Here is a 21,930-nt window from a genome sequence, read left to right as displayed (position 1 = left end):
TAAAATATATCGAGTTTATTCAAAATTCCAGTGATGCTCCTAAAGCACTTGAAGTGCATTTGAGGTGGGGAGTGACAAAACAGCTCTGAGAGAATCATCATCAAATCAGAACATGGGAACGGTAACTAATAGCAGAGATTCTGAAAAGAATATTCAAATTTTCAAATTACCTTTTTCTGAAGTTGTATTTCACCAAGTTTCATCAATGTGCACACTGAAGAGCTGACTTGCTATGTTTCTTTTTATAAAAAATCATGTGTTACAATTGAGAAAAGAAGGTATAGCATGTAACATCCTCCAAGTAAAGTGCAAAAAACATTTCTTCACAGTTCCAATTAATGTCTTATGTCTGTGAAAGGTAATGAGATGGGAGAGATTCTGGGGTCTGAGTCCTTCAACTGTCTCCTGATAAGACTGTCGTGAGAGCTAACTCATAATATGGTTAAAGTGAATAGCAACCTTCTACTTGAACCTTGAAGCACTGAGAATTTCTCTTAAAAATAAGTAAAAGGAGGAACCATTTTACACAAATGTGAGAACTACCCAAAGCACTGGGGTAGTGTTGGCAATGAGCATCTCACTACAGCTTGTTCCATTACCAGTAAATCAGGAATGATCTGTTGAGGGAACTGTGGGAGCAAATATCCTCTAAGTATAAGCTGAAGGGATGGCCTTCACATCATCTACCTGTACAACAAATTCCTATCTAGAACATGTGCATCTGAGAGCATCATCTGAGGCTCCCAGTGTGATCAGTGGAGAGAAGGAAGAGGCAGTTTTCAGACATGGTTCATCATCCTCAATGGGGTAGATTTAAGAGAGAATTAATGGTGCCTGGAATTCTATTGTCTGTACTTTACAGATTACTGCTGGCTGTAGGATGGCGTCTGTTGCAAGTGCCTCTCTAACTTATGTCCAGCATGTAGATGCGTGTATTTTGAGAGAGGCATCCTACCCTAAGTGTATGTTACTCAAAAAGCATGTTTTCTTTCAGAAAAACCTACTGAGGTAACAAAACAGCTGGAGGATAAGACAGCAGCAGTAGGGCGGAGCTGTGAGCTGTCGAAACCTGATGTGAGCATCAGGTGGTACAAGGATGGCAAAGCAATCAGAAAAAGCCAGAAGTACGACTTGCAGCAGAAGGGAACTGGGGCCATTCTGATCATCCATGACTCTACTGCCAAGGACAGCGGGGAGTACACCTGTGAGACAGAGGACTCTGAAACAAAAGCCAGGGTCACTGTGCAAGGTGAGTTGAAAAGCACACTGGGGATGGCATGTAGAGAAGTCGAGGTAAATATCTGCAGCTTGTGGGTGATGTTTTTCTCTTCTGTTTCCTTGAGCGGGATCAATTCTTAGTTTTCAGAAAATATGGTGGATTAAAATATTTTAGTTAAAATAATCTCTAAACTGAATGATAAATGGCATGAGAAAGCAAAGCTGAGAACTAAGGAAGGCTCCAGAAGAGAAAACAAAGTCTAGTATGGCATATTTAGAGACAGGTGAAGAACCCTTGAGCTCACTGAGGAGTACTAGGATACTCTGGAATGTCTCTTGGGCTCCCTACAGCACACATACTTGCTCTGGGGCATGTCTGGATGTCTGTAGAGCTAATTGCGGGGCCCTGAGAAACCTCTGGGGCACATTAGGGGGCACTGGCTTCCATGTGAGTGTTCTCAGGTTCCCAGAAGTCAACAGGGAAGCCTTTGGAGACCCCTTGGGAAGACTCAGTGGGGCCCTAGAGTGATGTAGCAGCTTGTGTTGGTTGCATCTGCTTGGCAGGGAAGCGATTTCCCTGGTGGGAGCTGACTGACTGGGAGGTGATTTCCTTGGTTTAATTAATTTAATTACCTGGATTATAATTAAATAACACTGTTCAGCATTCAATCAAGATTATATTTTTCCAAAGTACTTCAGTCATGCATCTGTAGCAGCTTTGCTAAAATATATCGAGTTTATTCAAAATTCCAGTGATGCTCCTAAAGCACTTGAAGTGCATTTGAGGTGGTGAGTGACAAAACAGCTCTGAGAGAATCATCATCAAATCAGAACATGGGAACGGTAACTAACAGCAGAGATTCTGATAAGAATATTTAAATTTTCAAATTACCTTTTTCTAAAGTTGTATTTCACCAAGTTTCATCAATATGCACACTGAAGAGCTGACTTGCTATGTTTCTTTTTATAAAAAATCATGTGTTACAATTGAGAAAAGAAGGTATAGCATGTAACATCCTCCAAGTAAAGTGCAAAAAACATTTCTTCACAGTTCCAATTAATGTCTTAGGTTTTGTTCAGACTCACTAAATGATGTATTTCAGGGTACATCACATGGGAATATAAGAAGACTATTCAGAACAGGAGCTGCAGAGCAAGATGAACAGCATGTGAAGGTAAGGCCGGGAACCAAGGACACAGCTTTTGTGTCACTCAGCCACCTGTGGCAGAGGTCAGGATTTCAGCAGGGATTTCTGCAGACGTTCCTTGAACACCCCCAGGGTGGGTGACTCCACCACCTCCCTGGGCAGTCCATTCCAGTGCCTGGCCACTCTTTCTGAGAAGTAATATTTCCTAATGTTCAGCCTGAACCTCTCCTGCCGCAGCTTGAAAACATTCCCTCTAGTTCTATCAGTAATGACACGAGAGAAGAGGCCGACCCCCAGCTCACTGCAACCTCCCTTCAGGAAGTTATAGAGAGCAATGAGGTTTCCCCTGAGCTACCTCTTCTCCAGGCTGGACATTCCCATCTCCTGCAGCCTCTCCTCATATGGCCCCATTGTGCTCCAGACCCCTCACCAGCTTTGTTGCCCTTCTTTGAACACGTTCCAATGCCTCAGTGTCTTTTTCTCAGTGAGGCGCCACAAACTGGACACAGAATTAGAGTTGTGGCCTCACCAGTGCTGAGTACAGGGGGACAGTCACCTCTCTGCTCCTGCTGGCATCACTGTTTCTGATGCAAAATGTATGTAAGTGTCACATGTGTGACATCCTTTTTGATGGAGTTCTGTGACTGGAGTTCAATGGATTTGAGAGCTGACTTGAAGCCTGTGGGAATCACCCAGGAGTTGGGGTGAGAGGATGAGGCGTAGGAACAGGAACCTCTTTGGTCGTTATTAACTCCCAACTTTTTGGTCAGGAATCTCTGTGTGTTTCTTTATCATGTAAAGAACAGAGTCATTGTGCAGCTTGTGAATGAACTGATTCACGCCTGCTGATTGGTGCTGTTCTCTACAGGGAGCTGCAATGGAAATGGACACTTGTGGTCCACTGTCCAGCCCCCTCCCGTGTTGGATTTTCTGGGCTTTGAGACACGTCTTCCAGATGCACTTTGTGTTATTTCTGATGTGTGACCTGTTGAGCTCCAGCCCCAAAGGAGGATTCAAGTACTACCATTGGGAATGTAGTATTTCTTGCTAAACAGAATTCGTGTGCACCCTTGTCTTTCGTCTGCACAAAGGATCTTGTAATCATCTCTGTCTGTGTTTCTTTTAGAGCCAGAGATGGAGCAGAGAGGAACACAGACTTGGGTGAATCTTCATTCAGGAGCAGGGACACGTCATGCTCATCTGAGGTGTCTGGCTGACAGCAAGAGCAGAGAGGTAAGTTTCATAGGGTCGCGTGCCCATTTTATTTTATTTTTCATTCATGATGCATAGAGACGTTCCCCAGACAAAGTGAGCATTTCTCAACTGGACTTTCTAGAAATGAGCTAGGCAGTGAAAATGGGTTTGAAGCATTCCTAAGAGCCCCGCAAGAGAATGCTGAGAGTTAATCTGGCACCCTCCTTTGGAAACGTCCGTTGTCTGTCAGCTCTTCAGCTGTGCCCTAACACCTCCCATTGCGCTGCCACACCAGGATAGAATTCCAAGCCCACACTGAGTCCTGGAATGTTGTGGTGCCGTATTGGAATCAGACGTGACCACGTGGTCTTGGCTCCCCGCCTTGTGGGGGGTCATGGTGGACCAGGCTGTTGGCCGTTGGTGATGTCATAAGCGGCTGGAATGAGGGGAGGAGCGGTGCGTTCTGTGTTCCTTTGTGGGTGAGCTAGTGGTCGGAGTGGTTGGTTGTCTTGTTGTTCTTGTGCCTTTTGTGCCGTTAGTTAGTTAGTTTTGTTAGTTAGTTAGTTTTGTTAGTTAGTTAGTGTTGTTAGTTAGCGTTGTTAGTTAGTTACTGTTGTTAGTTAGTGCCGTTAGTTAGTTAGTGCCTTTAGTTAGTGGCTTTAGTTAGTATCTTTAGTGCTTTTTCTTCTCACCATCGTGTGCAGCAGCTTGTAGGTAAGCTGAGCTGACGTGGGATGGATGGGTGGGCAGTGAGGTGTTGAGAACTGCTGGCTGTTTGAGCTCACAGCACCGTATTGCTTACTCTTGACCATCAGACGTAATTTTCCCCGGTACACACGTTCCAAAGGGGGTATCAGTAAAGTTGGCACCTGTCCCGTGCTTCTTCCATTGTCTTTGCTCAGTAGTGGAAGCATTGTAAAGTTGCTGGGCGGACAGGCATCACGTAGCCTGAGACTCAGCATGTCTTGCAGCAAGTGGGTGGGACAGTTGTGCTGTGTGTGTTATTCCATGGATGTCTTAGCCCTGCTCACTGACCTGCTCTTTCTCTCTCCTCTCCTCACCCTCCGCCCACTGCCTCGGTGCAGCTTTTGCTCTCATTTCATCCGAGCAAAGCGACAAGGAACTGCTGCAGATAGCTTGAGGTGATCTCACTGCCAGGTACGTGCCATGTTTTGTCCCCCCGCATGGTTTTGCCGCAGTGTATGCGCGGGTAGCTCTGAAGAAGTCTGTCCATACTGTGCTGTGTGAATAGAGAAAACAGAAGTGTGTTTCTGCTCTGTTCCAGCTGTTCACACTTGCTGTGATGGGTGCTGCGTGCAGTGGGATCAGCCGAGAGCCTGAGTTGGCGGCGACGGAGGTACAGTATGAAGCTCTGGCCAGTCTTTTTTCCCTGTGTTGAGCCATTAGAAGGAGCTGCAGGTGTACTCTCCTGCAGGAAAGAATGGGCCAAAAAGGGCCTGGCCACCTGTCTGTGCCAGTGCCATTGCTGATTAGTCTGGGTAGAGAGAGATGCATCTTTGCATGGCCTGGCAATGCACGCCAGAAAGGGAAATAACTGTGATGAGACGTGCAGCTCCTTCTGAAGTGCTCCTGATAAGGACGGAGCGCATTTGCTGCAGCTTTCTTTGCAGATGTGCTCCTCACCTTGAAATCCTCCTGGTTTGTCCTCATCTCCTGACCACGGCCTGTGCTCTGTTTTGCAGGCTGATAACATGCGGGAGCCGCAGCTGGTGCGTGCTATGTCATCTTTAAACGTACCAGCGATTGCGGCAGCCCATGTTATTAGGAGCCACGTCGCCCAGGGGCCGGATGAGCTCTCTCTGGAGGTAAGCAGTTCCAGGCGTTCCTTGTTGTTGTGCACAGAATTAGTATAGAGTGTGAACGCCTCGGGAATACTCTCATATTTTGTGTCGTAGAAGAAGGCTTTTGTTCTAGCTGTGCTGAAGCTGGGATTGATGTTTCAATCTTTTGCAGGTTGGAGACATCGTGTGCATTGTTGATATGCCACCAAAGGAGATGAGCCCCTTTTGGAGAGGCAAGCGTGGCTTTGAGGTAGGCACACATTTTTGACTAGAGAGCACAGCTTCAGTAGAGTCGGGAATCTCCGGTTGGAGCTGCTCTGCCTGCACAGGATGGCTTCTGGATGCAAACAGTTGCCCTGTGTCGGTGTCAGAGGACCTTCCCTTTGGCTCTGGGCTTGGGCTAATGCCCACCTGTCTTTTTGTTCTTATTACAGGTTGGTTTTTTCCCTGGTGAGTGCGTGGAACTCATCAGGGGAAAACTGCCCGAGTCCATCCTACATTCGTTGCCAAAGCCAGGTGCGTATTTTACATTTGACAATGCAGGTTAGTAAAATGGGGTCTGAACGTGGCTTTCAGGGGGTTCATTAATGCCCGAGTTGAGCAAGCTTAGAAAGAGAACTGCATTAAGCTCCTTGGGCACCTCCAGGGATGGGGAAAATCCGTTCTTGTGTGTCCTTGTTGGGAACATGCTTTCTGTTGTTACGTGTTCTGTTGAATGTGTTGCACTCGGCCTCGTCCAACCGAGCCAGGGCTGAAATGAACTTGTTTTTTTGTTTTGTTGTGCAGAGCCAAAGAAACGGGGCAAGTTCATCTCCTGCCTTCGTTCCCTGTTGAAGGCCTGCCCCAGGAGAGCGAAGCAGCCTGAGCCTCCAACATTCTCGGGATCCATGTCCCTGCTTGATATCGTTGAGAGGTATTTAGCCAAAAGGACTTGAGGGCTGAGCTGTAGGAATGGAAGCATCCTCTGCTGTTTGAAACAGAGCGCTTTTCTAAGCTGTGTTTCAGCAGAAAGCAGGCATTGCCAGGAACAGGCAACTATTGGCAAGGGTTCGGTGCAGCTCTTCCCTCACCCTGCACCACGACTGACAGCATGCTCTGTTTTCTCTGCAGAATGAGTTCTCCCAGTAAGAGGGCAGAGTCAGCAGCTTGCAGTTGGCGTTCCTGCTTCTGCCTGGGCAAACCATCCCCTGTGGCCAAACGCCAACTGCAGAGCAGTGCCAGGGAGCCCTCTGAAGCTGAAGTCTTGGTCCTGGCAGGTAAGCATGCAAATCCAGCTTTCAAAACACTGCTTGTCAGCAACACAGGTAGAATTCATGCTTTCAGTGGGCTTGTACATCCTTCTGGCATTCAAGCCTGTGCCTGACATCTTCAGTTGACCCCTGTCTTTCCCAAATGAGTCTCTTGTCAACACAAGAGCTGGACCTGCACGAGGATCACTTTCAAGACAGTGACACTGTTGCTAGAAGCCTATTTGCTTCTGCTCACCATCACTGCATAGCCAAATGTCAAGAACCTGTTTCATGATTCATCTTGTGAAACTTTGACACTAACTGCTGTGCGTCTACTCCTTCCTAGGTGACCCGAGCCCTTGTATATCTCCAAGACGCCAGGCATGTTACGATGCAGCATCCTGTGATTCCATCAATGAAGAACTGTTACTAAGCGCAGGATGCTGCAGTTCAGATGAAAGCCTTCCGTATAACATCAGTTATAAAGAGAAGAATGCCATCATTGTTGAAGCTCTCGTTCATCCCATACCTGTTGAAGCTGCTGACCTGAGCCTGCCAGACTCCTCAGGCACCAGCCTGAACCGAGTGCCTTTCGAGGACAGCCCAGCCCAAGCACAGCACGAGTGCCCCGACAGCAGCACAACCATGCAGGCTCAGGTCAGCATTACAGAGGAGAAGCCAAACATCTTGGAGGGGGAGGTAGAATCAGGCCAAGAGTCCCAGGCTCCGGGCAACAGAACGACTTCTGAGACACTCTCGTCAGACAACAGAGAATGAGTCCCATCTTTCCTCCAGACCTCACACCCCCTCCTTTTTCCTATTGAATAAAGGCACGCTCGTGCTCAATCAATGCCTTGACTGAATTCTGAGTTTTCATTCGCAGAGATTGGGATGAGTACAAGAAACAGCAAGACAGCTCAGCTTGCAACGCTCTGGCTGTGGAGTGCGTGCAGGGACACTGTAACCATACAGGGAAAGGCTTCCACTGCTTCCTCAAGCTGTAGTCCAGCCCTGCTACTGCTCTGTGGCACAAAGCCCTGAGGGATGTTCCATATTGTTAACCTAAGTGAAGCCAGCTTCATGCACTGTGTTTTGTTGTTGCTGGGTGAGAGGGGGATGCACGTTGGTGAGAAGATGAGCATTGCTGGATCTGCCACGAGTGTCCCTTCTGCCTCTAAGAATATGTCCTAAGTAGGATGTGAACACTGCTGGCACTTCCTCATTGCACGTGCTTGGAGGATCTTCAGTTCTTGCACATTCAGGATGTCTGTCAGTGACTACGAGGAAATTCTCAAGTACTAGGAATTCCATGAAACAGTTGGAACGGGTAAGTGTCATCTTTGTACAGAAACAGCACGCCTAACAGTCTGTCTCACCACTCTAGAATTAATCTGAGAATAGATTAACAGCTCTTGTCAGTTCTCTAAGTCAGGTTTCATTTGTATAAATTTGAAATTCGTTTTTTAAACCAGTTGGAAATTGTAATGTTATATTAGAGAAGAATTCACACTCAACTTTAAGCATCTGTGTTTTGATTTGTAGGTGGTTTTGCCAAGGTAAAACTCGGGCGGCATCTTCTTACTGGTGAAAAAGTTGCACTAAAAATCATGGAGAAAGTTACTGTAGGGGTAAGCCAAAAGGCATTTAAATATGATAATATCTTCTGTTGGAGTTGTGGAGTTCTCAAGAACACGGGGGCAGGTGGGATGGTACATACGAATGCAGCCTACTGGTCCCATTGCCTTTTGAAAGATGCTGTAGAGCTGGAAAAAGTTTAACAGAGCACCACAAATCTTGTTGCTGGTTGTTCAGAGGGCAGAATTCTCTGGCTTTAAAATGGAGGAAGTTATTACATCATTACATTACATTACATTATTGTTACATTATTACAGCAACTTTACCAAAATGCCAATGAAAATGCTGAATGTTTTACTTTTCATTTTTCACAGCTCTGTTTCAGAATTTCTATGGGAGTGATGTCAGTCATTGCTGAGTTGATGTTGAATTGTGTACTGTCCCATATGTGCTTGTTCTGTTCCACAGCAGTCAGATGTGGTACCTGGTATGTCACAGTAGTTAGCAATTTCATCGCTTGCTTTTATGGTCTCTTAAGGATGACTTGCCTCATGCTAAAACAGAAATTGATGCCATGAAGAACTGAAGTCATCAACATGTTTGCCCATTGGATCACGTAAGAGAGACATCAAAGAAATATTTATAGTCATAGAGGTAAGAAATAGTTTCTGCTTTCTGTGCTGTCTTTCTTACTTATCTTTCTCTGATACTCTCTAAATGCATTTTCAGATAACCTTATCTTACAGGGAAGCTGTTTGATTGCATTGTTTCTAAGGACCGCCTTTTGGAAGAGGAAGCTCCAGTCTTTTTTTGACAGACTGTTTCAGCAATTGCTTCTGTTCACAGTCAGGGTTATGCCCAGAGACCTGAAACCAGTGAGCCTGAACTGCAGTCAGTCTTCCATAAATAATAATGAATGTGTTTTTATTTTTCTGTTGGCAGAGAGAGTTACAGTACTCCACTCCATTCCAGTGGACTGCAGGAGAGAACTGAAGGGGGGAGAAGTAACACAAAGTAGAACTCATGGGTTGAGATAGAATTATGTACTGAGATAGAGAAAAGGATAATAGTTATGATGAATGCAAAAGCAATTGCTCACCACCTACCAATCAGTGTCCAGTTAGCCTCCTAGTAGTGGAAGAGATTGACATGAAGTTATACCCCCTTCAAAACTCCTTCCACAATATGTCATATAGTATGGAATATCCTTTGGCCAGTTTAAGTCAGCTGTCCTAGTTCTGTTCCTTCTCACTTCCTTGGGCTCTCAGCTGAGATTGACTGTGGCTCTGTACAACGCTGCCTGGCAGCAACTGTAAGCATCACTGCGCTATCTCCATTGTTTCTCTAGAATGAAAACGTAGTATTATATCAGACACTGAAGAAGATAATTCAGTCCCAGCTGAAACTCAGACAATAACTTGTGCTTAGGATTCTTTCCCTACAGGAAATGTGAGATATTTATTGCTATGTGGTGTTCTGTAGCTGAGCTGGATTTTGTTATCCTTGAAGAAGTATCTTCCTCTGAAAGGGGAGTAAAACATGATGCTCCTAATGAGCGGAGCAGAGACACAGATCTGATCTGAGTGTTGGTTTCACATTTTTGTGATGCTCTTTGCTGCAGTTTGTATCTAGAGAGAAGCCCTTGTGGTGTCAGTCTGTTGTGTAACCTGCTCTAGTTTTGTGCCTCAAGGAAGAGTGATCCTTTAAACAAGTGGTGGCTGTACAGAGGGTATGGGGTGAGATGCATTCCTCTGGCCCCATCCAATGGATTTTCTGTCACTGAAGTCTTGAAGCACAGGTTAGGTACTGGAAGGCTTGAATATTTCCTCACCAATAGGTTAGAGCTTGGCATTTTGTAAGCTGCTGGTATCACTCAGTAAAGCAAATCATTACAGCACGAGCATTTTCCTAGGCATCTTATGAAATCCCTCTATCTAAGGAACCTTTCCCCTCTGAAAAATGAATCATTGTCTGTATGTTTTAGAAGCAACTGGCTTCCAGCTGAGAAGCTGATGGATTTATGGGCTTGGACAGGAACTGGGTGTGGAGGTGACTTGTAGTGATTTGTGCCTGAACCTGCTGCTCTGGGAACCGTGAGACCAAGTTTCTCAAGAGCTTTTCCCACTCTCATCATCACTTTCTGCGAGGAATGAGGCTGCATGTTCTCTCTGGGTAATATGTTCAGTGCTTGGAAAGCTATTTCCTTCTATCTAGTCTGCTGTTTAGGTGTATGACTGTTTCCTGTCACAATCCCATCGTGACCTGCTGGCCAGAGCCTCAGTCAATCTTCATACGCACCCCCTCTCCCCACCCCGTAGGCATTGAGAAGCTGCCATGAGGTTCCTCTGCACCCTGAACAAACATCTTTCTCCCCAGCTTCTCTTCTCTGAGTGGGAGCTTCAGCCCCCTGCACAGGCTGGAGGTCATCCATAGAACTTGCTTCAGAGTTTGTTTCAGGTTGTTATCCTTCCTGGCCAAAAACCAGATACAGTATTGTAGATGTGGTGCAATGAGTGTTGAAGCAGGAATCACTTGTCCTGGTCTGGTTGTGCTGCTTTTTAATGCAGCTGATGATCTTGTTGTACTTCTTTTCTGTCAGAGCACACTGCTGGCTTGCATTCAGCCTGTGGTCTCTCACCACTTGTCCTCCTAGTCCCCAGGTCCTTTCCAACAGATACAAGCTAGTATTTCCCACCTGGGATATTGGAAGATGGGAACTTGCCAGCAGTCAGTGAAGATCTCTGAGACAGCGAGAGCGAGCGAGCTTTGAGTAGACTAAGAACCACTGTCTACAGCAGGAAATAAGAGAAAAGATGTTTCCTTGGGCATTTGGGTGGAAATCATTCCTGACTGCTTTCTCATCCACCGGGAAAATCTGCTGATTGACAATTTGAAGCTGATAGACTTTGGACTCTGTGCAAAGCCAGAGGTAAGAGGATGTGTTAAATCAAATACAATGTGCCCCCAAGTAATGCATGTTTGACCACCGTATGCAACAGGGGCTTGTCCAAACAAACTCCTTAAAATCAAGCTGTTTCTGTGGCTGACATGTCATTGCATCTTGTTTGGATTGGCCTGAACTGTATGAGAGTGGTTAACAGTTTGCTCAGAAGCACAGGTAGATAATTTTCTCTAGCTAGACTCCCTGTTTTCATAGTCTAAGCTGTAGATAATCTTGTAGGTATATCACCTGTCTTATGCAAGGGTCTGTAATAGGAGCATGGGATTGGTGTGCCTAAGGAACCCTCTAAGGAACTGCATGTAGGATGAGATTGTGGATAGAATAAAATGACTTTTGCAGGTGACGTACAAATCCTGTGATTGCATATGCTTGAACTGAATTGTTTCTTGATCTTCAAACTGATTTCCAGAATCCTTTATTAACATGTAAGATGGGTGCTGGTAAGAAAGAATGGGAAGACTGCCTTACTGATTCCAAGAGAATTACTTGTCCTCAAATGATTTTTCCTGGCCAAAGTTAGAGCCTCTCACAGGTAATCGAGACCAACAGGCTGTTGTTGCACAATCAACAGGCACAATCTAGATGATCAGTTGAGGAAGATAAAGCATCATGCCAAGGGTACTAGATAAGTGAGCAGCTTGAGATCTGCACATTTATGTGATACTCATGGTCTTAGACAATATTTGTTTAGTGAGGTCACATTGAATGAAAACAAAATCTATGATTAATGAAAATATACAAAGGAGAAGAAGCCTCTGAGGCTTCTGAAGTGTTATGACCAGAAGACATAAACTCTGTTTTTGAAAGAGCAATTTGCTCTGTTAATTATCCATCATTTTTGTGCAGTCTGTTTTGTCAGACTTGTCTTTAGCTTCCAAGTTGTATGTGAAGATTTGTTTGCACTGTAATGCACAATGTACGAAAAATTGAGAGATGAAAATGTGAAGAGTTTTTCTATCTTTGATTTCATGTCTGGAATTTTGGAACCCACTACTTGCAGTTGTTAATCTGTCCAAACTGGTCTGGTTTGCAATGCCCTCATACTTCTTGAAAAGCTCTGCTGTTAAAGGCAGAACAATTCCTACAAGTGCCATGGCCCCACTGTTGTTCTAATTCTTGTTTCTTTGTTTTCCACACGCTGCTTTTCAAGCCTCCTTTTTCTTTACAGTCCAAGTGAGAATTGCACTGTGAGGTGTCTGAACCTTGTTGTGCCTCTACATAAAGAGAACAGCAGCAAAGCCTGACAGGTGACTGTGCTGACAGCTCTCGTAGCCAGTAACACGTAACTGTGCTAAATCCCTTGTGATGGCTTTGATTTAATTTTTGCCAGTGAAATCCTTGTAAAAGGAACTGCAGCAGTGTGATGAGCTAAGGTGAAGATGCTGGTTTTAGTAGTGCTCTAAGCTGAGTGGAAGGGCAATTGAATGAGGGTTATATGCTTTCTGTGGACAATAAGGTTGTGGTGCTGTTGGGGTGGGTGCAGAGGAGGGGCCACTGTGATGATCAGAGGGTTGGAGCAGCTCTCCTATGAGGAAAGGCTGGATTGTGGCTCTGGGCAGCCTGGTCTGGTGGTTGGCGACCCTGCACATAGCAGGGGGTTGGAACTGGATGATCTTTGAGATCCTTTTCAACCCAGGCCATTCTATGGCTGTACAGTTCCATACTGGAACAAATATAAAATGCTAACTATGTAAAACATGGAGTCAAACCTGTGTGATTTGTCCACACCAGGAGGTGAATAGAAAACAATTTGTAAGCTACAAAGCTGCTTGCATGAAAGGAAAAGAAAATAAAACTACAAGAAAAAGGGAAAACCTTTCTTCCTGAAAATAGGAAGAATAATGGACCTGACATGAAATTTGGGTGAAGCTGCCTGATTTTATGAAGCTATTCCCATTATTTTCTTGGTGCTGTGTTTCCCAAATGAGTGGTTTCTGGCTGTGCTGCAGCACCAGTCTGCATATGAACATCAGCTCTATTCACCATCTGGGAAGATTAGGACTTCCCTTCTCCCACCAGCACCACTGAATTACAGTTACTCAGTGGTTAAACAAAGGAATCCTTAAAGAAGGGTTTACAGCTGTCGTGTTATCTGAAGTGCTTGGGGCATTCTGATGCTATTAAGCTCTATGTATTAACAAGTTCAAAAAGAAAAGGTAGGCATCTGATTGTTGTGCCAGTTTCTAAGTTATTTGGAAAGCTGTACCACCCAACCACTCCTTCTGTTTGATGGAGGTGACAAAGCTCAGTTTAATTTCTGACTGCTGTTTAAATCCTGAAGCTGGAGCTGGTTCCTGGAGCAGAAAAAGCTCGGAAGCTGTCCCTCCTACAAGCAGGCACCTCTGAGCAAAATATGACATCTCGATTTCTGATGGTAAGGTCAGGAGATCTGATTCCAGCGTCTAGCTTTCAGCTTCATGCTATGTTAGTGGGACCTTTGGAATCTAGCACTGACCAACAGCAACTGACAGGCTGGTAACAGTGCACCCCAAAACAGTTATGTGTCTATTTATGTTATGAGGGAAAATTGCATTGCATTGAGATTTCCTATTTTTACACTTTGCAGATCTAACTCGCTGCTGGAAGAATCCTGTACGCCTTGTTCACACCATTTTCAATGAGCTGGATGAGTCTGTTGTTGGCATTTTAATACCATTGACCAGGCAGGCAATATGTATGGAGTATTTGGCTCTCTCTACAGACATGAATGTTTGAGTATCTTCAACATGTGGCTCATTGCTTCCATTTCAGGCTGCCCAGAGAAGCTGTGGATGCCTGTCCTTGGTGTTGAAGGCGAGGTTGGATGGGTGATGGGCAGCCTGAGCTGGTTAGTGGGCAGCCAGCCCATGGCAGGGTGTTTAGAACTGGATGATCTTGAAGGTTTCTTCCAACCCAAGCCCTCCCGTGATCCTATGATTCTGTGATTTCATTCAGGTTTATTAAGATGAGATGAGTTCTCCTAAATGCGCTGTTCTCCATATGATTATAATTGGAGTCTAGATGGGTGACTTAAAGCAGACACCATACCTTCTGATGGCCAAAATGAAATGAAATCAATCCTTTACTGTGTCAGTAGTCTGTAACTAGAGCCCATCAGGTAATTCCCAGCCTCCTGCCTGTATCAGTGGCTGCACACGGTGAAAAAGTCTGATGGGATTTTAACCTCTAAAATGTTCCAAAGCAACCAGAGGGTGAATATATTCACTATGCAAATACCTGCAGGAATAAGCTTGTCATGTATGTCCTCAGGTACCACAGTAGTTAATGGTGGGACTCAGTAGGTCATGCTGAAAGTTGAGTCTGCTGATCTTGAAGGTCTTTTCCAGCCTACATGACCTTATGCTAATATTTCTGAAATTTATTTCTGTTCAGCTCCCAGAAAACCTCCCACCCAGCCCCCAACTGACCCCGTGGTGAAAAATAAAACAGAAACCTCAGTGACGCTGGCATGGTCCCCTCCGAAGATGCAACGCCCCATTCCAATCGATGGCTACATTGTGGAACCCAATAAACTAACTGGCTTCACCTGGGTGAGGTGCCACGAGTCTCATGTCCCCGTCCCAGAGTTCACGGTGAGCAATCTGTCTGAAGAGGCTGATGATCAGTTCCGAGTGTCTGCAGTCAATGCACATGGATAGAACCTGTATCTGGAATTCCCAGGAAGCGTGCACCTTGGTAAGCACAAAAACCCCAGTGGAAATGGGTCAGTGTGTGCTGAGCAGCTGTGTTGGTTCCCTAAAGATGTTTCATTTGACTTTAAGGATAGCAGTGCATTAACACACCAAAGGCTTTCCTTTATTCCTAGTTCTCCTATCTCCTATCAACCTCCAGCTACCACTAAAGTGATACAAGTTCTGTTTCTGTGACAGAGACGTGAATATCCTTATCTTTTGATATCTCACATGTGCAAGAGGCAGAACTTTCTGTAACAGATCTTAAGCACAGAAGTGCTTCTTCTAGCACTCATGCAAAGGGAGAAGTAGAAATGTACCCATGATTTAATCTTCCATCTCTAAATGAGATACCAGACTTGCATCTAAAGAGCATTCCATGTTCTTCCTCAGGACCAGTCCTGGTTGTGAAATCCCCCTAACAACTGGTGAAGCTGTACCTGGAAGGAATGCCATGTTTACTACTGATCTTACAACAATGTGTTGCAGCACTTGGTACCTCAGTGGTAAAGTCTTACAGGAAAGTGAGACCTGCATCATCAAGAGAATCCAAACTACTCACAGCCTAATCATAAAGAACATCACCAAGAATGATGGTGGAGCAGAAGTGAAATTTGTTGCCGAAAATGTTGATGTCAGCAGCAAGATGAGAGTGAGAGGTGTTTGCTTTGATCCTTCTCCTTTCCTCTTACAGTCAAGGCATAGTTGCTGTGATCTGATGATTAGAACTGGGGCTGCAGGCATTCACTGACTGTACCAAATACCTGAAATTGCATCCCATGGACTGATGTGAGTCCTGGTAATGACCTAAACATGATAGCACTGAGTGTAGGGTAAGCCAGTCTACCCAGCTGCTTGGTATCTGAACCAGATTGCTTCATGCCAGCTGATGAATGTCTGCAGTTCACAGCTCTTGGCCAGTGCATTCAGTCACCAGGTTTACCACTGCATCACCATAGAGCAGTACTTTCAGCTCCAGGTTCAGACAGCCTTTCTGATTGCACTGGAATAGTTTAGAAGTAGGGGAGCAATCATTCCAATAATATCTCTGTCAATCAGCTTTGCATGACAAAATAGAACAAAGATTCATGATGGGAGGACCTGTTTGTCATTGGGTGGAAACCTCTGCAGAAGCATGTTTAGAGCATTCTTAATCAGTAGAAGGAGATGTTTGGTTGATTTTTACTTAGTAAATCCGGCAAGAAGACCAAATGAAATATCTTGAATTGCTCAGCACTGACACAATGATGAGTGCAGGAACAGAAGGTGATACTTTTTTAGGGATCTTGCAGCAAACATTGACCACGTTAGCCTGATCTAAATTGAAATAATGAGGCCTTTGCTCCTGACAGGTGCTGCAGTGAGATTTACCAATAAGAGCAAAGATGTAGAAAAGATCTCCGCTCGGCTGCGTGAGGAAGCCAAACTGCAGGCTGAGCTTTCAGACACAGGCGCTACTGTGGAGTGGATGAAGGATGGGAAGGAGCTCAAGGCCAGTGAAAAATATGAACTGCACATTGTGGGGAAGAAACACACCCTGAAAATTCACAGCGTCTCAATGGATGATGCTGGAAGTTGTCAGTGCATCTGTGAGGGGGATAAAATGCTCTATCAGCTTTCAGTGAAAGGTATGTGACAGTCTGGGCTGTCCTCTTCCTGCCCAGGGCCAGCAGACTGCATTCACCTGACTCCCCAACAGTCCAGCTGTTGTCAGACAGCATCTGGGGTGTTTTCAGTGGCTGTTTTGACTTGGCCAATCTGCTTTGTAGAGCCATTTGATTTCTGTGTTCTGTCCTGTGATTCGTCCCTAAGATATAGAGGAAGTCAAGGGAAAGATAGGAAAAAGAGCATCCCAGCCTTCCTGCTCTTCTCTCAGGGTGGCCATGAGAGATGATGTCAACAGCTCTTTTTGTTGCAGTGATCCAAAATGTAGAAGAGACCTGTGAAGAGTCACAGGGACTAAATTGATGGAGAGCAGAACTTCCTGCCAAGGCTTGTCAGCTAGTCTTAATTTTGCTTTTCTTCTCTCTCTTTGTCATGTTAGCATAATATTTCATACTGGCAGGTCTGCCCCCAGAATTAACCGGCACAGCCTGCTCAGGGAGGTGGTGGGATCCCTGGAGGTGTTGAGGAACTGTGGAGATGTGGCCCTGATGGATGTTATCAGGGGGCATGGTGGGGTGGGTTGGGGTTGGAATCAAAGGAGGACCCCCATGTATTTCATCAGGAAGCACTACTGGTAATAAGACCTTTGGAGCAAATCCTGGTAGGGCCACACTCAGCTGGTCCAGTCCGGAGGCTGTTCCTCCTTCCTGCAGTATCTGCAGTGAAAACCAGCAGCTGCTTTTGCGTGGCTGGGCTCACATCCAGCAGTGGTGAGGGGACTACAATGATAAGAGACAGTTCCTGAAAAAATGAATGAAATTTGACTGTATGATAGGATGGAGTTAAATGTATTGACAGGATCTCAGTGATCCCAGTGTCCATCAGCTGGCTCTCGAGCTCCTAAAAGACAGGCGTTCTGTAGAATGTTGTTGAATTTGTATTATCCATCTGTGTTCTTGGAACTGCAGAACAAATGCATGCAAAATCCGGACTTGATTTTAGCAGCTCTGACTGCGCTGTCTCAACAGACCCAACTCAGCTGTGTGCGCTGTTTTGAAATGATATGTTAACAAGAAGTTGGAAAACAAACTCCATTACCCGCAGTAAAATAGGACCGTGGCCTTAGGCTTAAACTTTTGGCTAAGACAGTGGTGAGATTTTGAATCTTTGAAGTCAATTATTCCAGTGTGTGTTAATAGGGGCCAGTTTCATCATCTAACTTTTGAGCTCCAATTAATTTCCATAAAGGAATTCTTTTTTTCTTTTCGGTCCTGAATGATATCTCCATCTTTTAGGCTCAATTTCTTTGCAATGTCCTGGTGAAGTGGTACAAAAATGGCAAAGAAATCATGACTAGTAACAAGTTCACAATGGAAGATAAAGGGAAACTGCATAATCTTCTGGCTTCACCTGTAACGAAAGAAGATGAGGAAACATACATCTGCAAAACTGGAGATGACACTCTGATTTTTGATTGGAAAGTCTCAGGTAAGTTTGTGAGGCAAACATGGGATCACAATCCATGTAAAGCACTTCAGACTTAATTCATTTGATTTGTCCAACCCTGTGGGTTTCCAGTATTTAGGACAAAGATTGCATAGCTCTATTGAAGCAATTCTGACCTTCCTGTTGTTCCTATGCAAATCCACAGTATGAGCAAATAATGTAACTGTGTTGTGATGAATTCAAGACAGCCTTAGCTGCAGCTGGGGCTGGAGTCATGACTTGAGCCCTGACATCTGGGCTTCATTCTTCTAGTTCATCTATTGCCTCAGCACTTACATCATCTTTAAACCTATGACTGAATCGGTCCTAAGTTCTTAGCATGGGAATCCTGTCTCCTCTTTTGATAAATTAAACTCCACATTTGGAGAGTTGAGTGTCTCCTGCTGTACCCGAAGGATATTGTGATCTCTGAGGTGTCTCCCTGAGGTGCTGTAAGCACAGCCATTAGCTCATAGTGCAAGTATAGCACTGTCAGGTCAAGCCTGGAGGAGTAATGCTTGTCACTGACATGTTCCTGTTCAGGGTGGAGCTGGTGGGTAAAATAACACAAGAAATTGTCATTGAAATTCAATATCTGTGAAATTCAGCTGGCTGCATTCACAGAACCTGGCGTTAAGATCTGTTTTCTGGTTTATTTCTTGAGCCTATTTTCCATAACCCAGTCCTCATTTATGAACCGAAGCTCTACTGAAAACCTTTCGCTGTGTATGCTCATGCTGCAGTGCAGCTCTTGTGATCTTTAACAGCACATTCACTTTCCTCTGATCACAGGATCCTTAAGGTTGATTAAGACCCTCTAGTCCGACTGCTCACCCATCACCATCATGATGCTCACCATCAGCTAGCTAAAAACTCAGCAGAGATGATAGATCAAGCACAACACTGGATTTGGGATGGCTAGAGATTCCTAAGATATTGAAGGATTGCTTGCAGGTGGTGTTGGCTCAGGTATTCACCCTGCATCCCACCTCCCGTTCTGTTTGGTTGAGAATCATGCATTCTGCAATTTCACTTTGTAATTCAAAGCCCCTTTCTTTATCTGTTAAAAAACTGATCTAAAACAAGCCGAGAAGACTCCGTTGGAACTGGTTGATGCAGAACAAAGGCATCCCCAAAGGACAAGTTGCACTGTTTGATGAACATTATTGGATGAGAGCTAAGCTAAGATTTAAAAAGTTCTGGGGCTGTCTCTGAGCATCAAATCCAGAGGAAGCCTGCATGATTCCCTGAGAATGGATACCTCCTACTTTGGTGTAGGGTGAAGGGAACACTAGCAGTAACTCCTATCACAAAATGTCACATGGCTCAGACAAAAAAGCCATCAAGAGGGCTTAATTAGGAGCACCAAATGGTCACAAGATGGTCTTAGGGCAGGGAAGTAATCTATCTACGTGACATTGATTGATGCTATTAGTTCTAAACAGCTTGACTCTAGAGGGACTGTTCTTCTTTGGTCACCTAGTTTTACAAGAATAGATGACTCCTGTCTATTACAATTTTTAACTCATTATTTGTTCACTGATGCCATAAATGTGCCTGGCATAGCAATTGGCCTTGGTATATTCAGTGACTGAAAGCAACAGTTGTTGCTCTAAGAAATGCAATGCTAAGCTAGGTCTGCCTGTAGCTGACAGCCATCAGCTTGCTCCTCAGGCAGGTTCTGTCTGGATGGAATGAAGGGCATGAAATACTGATGTGCTCTTCAAACGCTGCTTGTTAGCTTAGAGACAAAGTGTTGAATAGGTTTGTTCATGCATTGCAAACACGTTACTTATCTGCCTTCATTTTAGCTTCAGAAGAATGTGTGCAGAATACAGAATTGATTAAAAGAAATAAGAACTGTCTGCATAGAACTTACTCTTTCCTTACACAGGAGAATCAAGCACACATTTGTATGCGAGTACCTCCAGAGGTGAAACTCAATCACCCAAATGTAATGAGCAGAGACATTACAATCAGTTCTAACTGTATCTTCATGCTGTGCTGAATAAGCCTGAGTCAGGATGTAAACCACTTTCTATTTTTTTCTTCAGATGAAGCCATTAATGTTGTCAGCAAGCCCAAAAACACTTCAGAAATATCAGTCAGTCCTTCTGAAGACCTGGAGCTGGTGTGTGAGGTGTCAGCTGCAAGCGGAGCTGTCGTATGGAAGAAAGATGAAACAGAGGTGAAGCAGGACCAGAGGACAACCATCATCTCCAAGGGGACGCACCGCAAGCTCATGGTCAAAAATGTGACCCTGAAAGACCAAGGGAGCGACAGCTGTGAAACAAAAGATGACAAAGCAACATTCCAAGTGAAAGTCAGAGGTGAGAAAATGCTTGGAATCCCAGAGATAAAGGAACGCTTCATTTGGTGTGTCTTGCATTTGGAGGATCAACTGACAGCCTCTCTGGTGCAAAACATTTTGGCTCTAGGACTTTCTCTGTCATCTAGTCTCATAGCAACACTTTTCTACATGTGCTTTTCCATCCAGGAATGAATTACTGCAACAAACCATAGGCAAGGAGGGTAACTTGTGCAGCTCTTGTAGTCAGCTGGTGTCTGCAGGGTTACAGTGCAAGAGCACACCAGGCATGCAAGGAGTGAGAAAAGGGGAGGTGTTTGAAGAGATCTGGTTACTAAATTTGAGTGACACAATTAGCTGGGAAATGCCAATAATCAGACTCATAAATGGCCTGGGTTGCAAAGGCCCACAGTGCTCATCCAGTTCCAACCCCCTTCTTTCTATGTGCAGGGTTGCCAACCAGCAGCCCAGGCTGCCCAGAACCACATCCAGCCTGGCCTTGAATGCCTGCAGGGATGGAGCATCCACAGTCTCCTTGGGCAACCTGTTCTAGAGGGCCGTTCCCTTCTGATTTACTGGAAATGTAGAGAGACATCAGAAGAAAAAAAGATAAGATAGGAGGTTCAGCAGTGCATGCAGGTGTTCTAAATCTCATGTCCAAATCTGCTATCAGACTGCAAAATGTTTAGCTTTGTGATATGATGTGATATGATATGATATGATATGATATGATATGATGTGATATGATATGATATGACATGAAATGATATGTCTATCATTTCCCAAGGCAAAATAGAGGGGAAAGTATTTTCCTGTCTTAGTGAGGCATCACGATGCTCCCTGTGAAGTGCAAGTATAATGAAAACGGGCAACTGGAGTAAGCTCTGCAGCAGACTACAGCAAAACTGTGTGACTCTTGTGATGTCCCTGCAGAGAAAGAAGACGTGTTTACAGAGAAGGACAAGATACAAAAGGAGATGAAGGCTGCACCAACAGAAAATGCCACGCTGAGCTGCGAGGTGGCCCAGGAGAAGATGGAGGTGAAGTGGTACAAGGAGGGGAAACTGATCACCTGGAGCAAGAAGTTCAAGGTGGAGTCAGAGGGCAAACAGCGTCGGCTGGTGGTGAGCCAGGTGGAGAAGAAAGATGCAGGGGAGTACAGCTGCGAGGCTGCTGGCCAGAAACTCACCTTCAAGATTCATGTCACAGGTGAGACAGGTGTTGTCTGAAATACAGCAGAGAACAGTAAAGTAAAATCTAGTTTCTATTATACAGTGATCCAGTTGCAGTAGTCTGTGCTGAGGTTTTTTCCCTAGACTTGATTGCCTGGGTTTGTAGAAAGTATTTGGTTTTAGTATGGCACAAAGACCTGTTTCAGTCTGTCTGTAGAATAATAATTACTGATATATGTACAATGGAAGCAATATTCAAGATATTATTCAAATCTCTCCTGTGCCTGAGGTCCCAAACTGTAATTCCTGTTCACCGAAACATTTGACTAAGATAAGTATGTGCAGTGAGGCTGGAGTGCATGTTGTACGTGCAGCCTTTTGTGGCAGGAGAAGCAGGAACTTCTCCTAGTAGTACACTGCCTTTTTCCTATGCCTTTATGTTGGAGGCTGCATCTGGATAGGTGAGTCTGCTACTCACAGTAAGAGACCTGGTAGAGCTGACTATTCCCAGAGCTCAAAGTAAAATAGATATCTGCAAATCACACACAAAGAACAAAGGAC

General features: G+C 44.8%; 1 protein-coding gene and 2 long non-coding RNA genes across 3 annotated transcripts; all 3 read left to right on the top strand.

Moving 5' to 3' along the window:
* The first annotated feature begins 3,496 nt into the window (after positions 1-3,496).
* LOC146756097 (uncharacterized) lies at positions 3,497-5,375 on the top strand. The gene is made up of 4 exons (XR_014937610.1): positions 3,497-3,599; positions 4,646-4,718; positions 4,846-4,917; positions 5,264-5,375. It is a non-coding gene; the product is annotated as an uncharacterized LOC146756097 (long non-coding RNA).
* A 3,269-nt stretch (positions 5,376-8,644) lies between these two features.
* On the top strand, positions 8,645-10,446 carry LOC146756096 (uncharacterized). The gene is made up of 2 exons (XR_014937618.1): positions 8,645-8,820; positions 10,151-10,446. It is a non-coding gene; the product is annotated as an uncharacterized LOC146756096 (long non-coding RNA).
* Positions 10,447-17,711: 7,265 nt separating this feature from the next.
* On the top strand, positions 17,712-20,412 carry LOC146756095 (obscurin-like protein 1). The gene is made up of 2 exons (XM_085525014.1): positions 17,712-17,892; positions 19,944-20,412. The coding sequence occupies exons 1-2, from the start codon at positions 17,754-17,756 to the stop codon at positions 20,390-20,392; spliced, it is 588 nt and encodes a 195-aa protein (XP_085381140.1). The 5' UTR covers positions 17,712-17,753; the 3' UTR covers positions 20,393-20,412.
* The last annotated feature ends 1,518 nt before the right edge of the window (positions 20,413-21,930 follow it).

This window comes from Coturnix japonica, chromosome 28, assembly GCF_054131305.1.
Source record: "Coturnix japonica strain WE chromosome 28, WE-NBRP24, whole genome shotgun sequence".
In the NCBI taxonomy this organism is placed as follows: domain Eukaryota; kingdom Metazoa; phylum Chordata; class Aves; order Galliformes; family Phasianidae; genus Coturnix; species Coturnix japonica.
This window is presented reverse-complemented; position numbering and strand designations above follow the sequence as displayed.

Excerpts from the sequence above, each read along its gene's own strand:
- LOC146756095 (XM_085525014.1), top strand. The coding sequence starts at position 17,754 with ATGACTAGTAACAAGTTCACAATGGAAGATAAAGGGAAACTGCATAAT. Across the intron at positions 17,893-19,943 it reads TTTTGATTGGAAAGTCTCAG|ATGAAGCCATTAATGTTGTC; the intron begins GTAAGTTTGTGA and ends TTTTTTCTTCAG.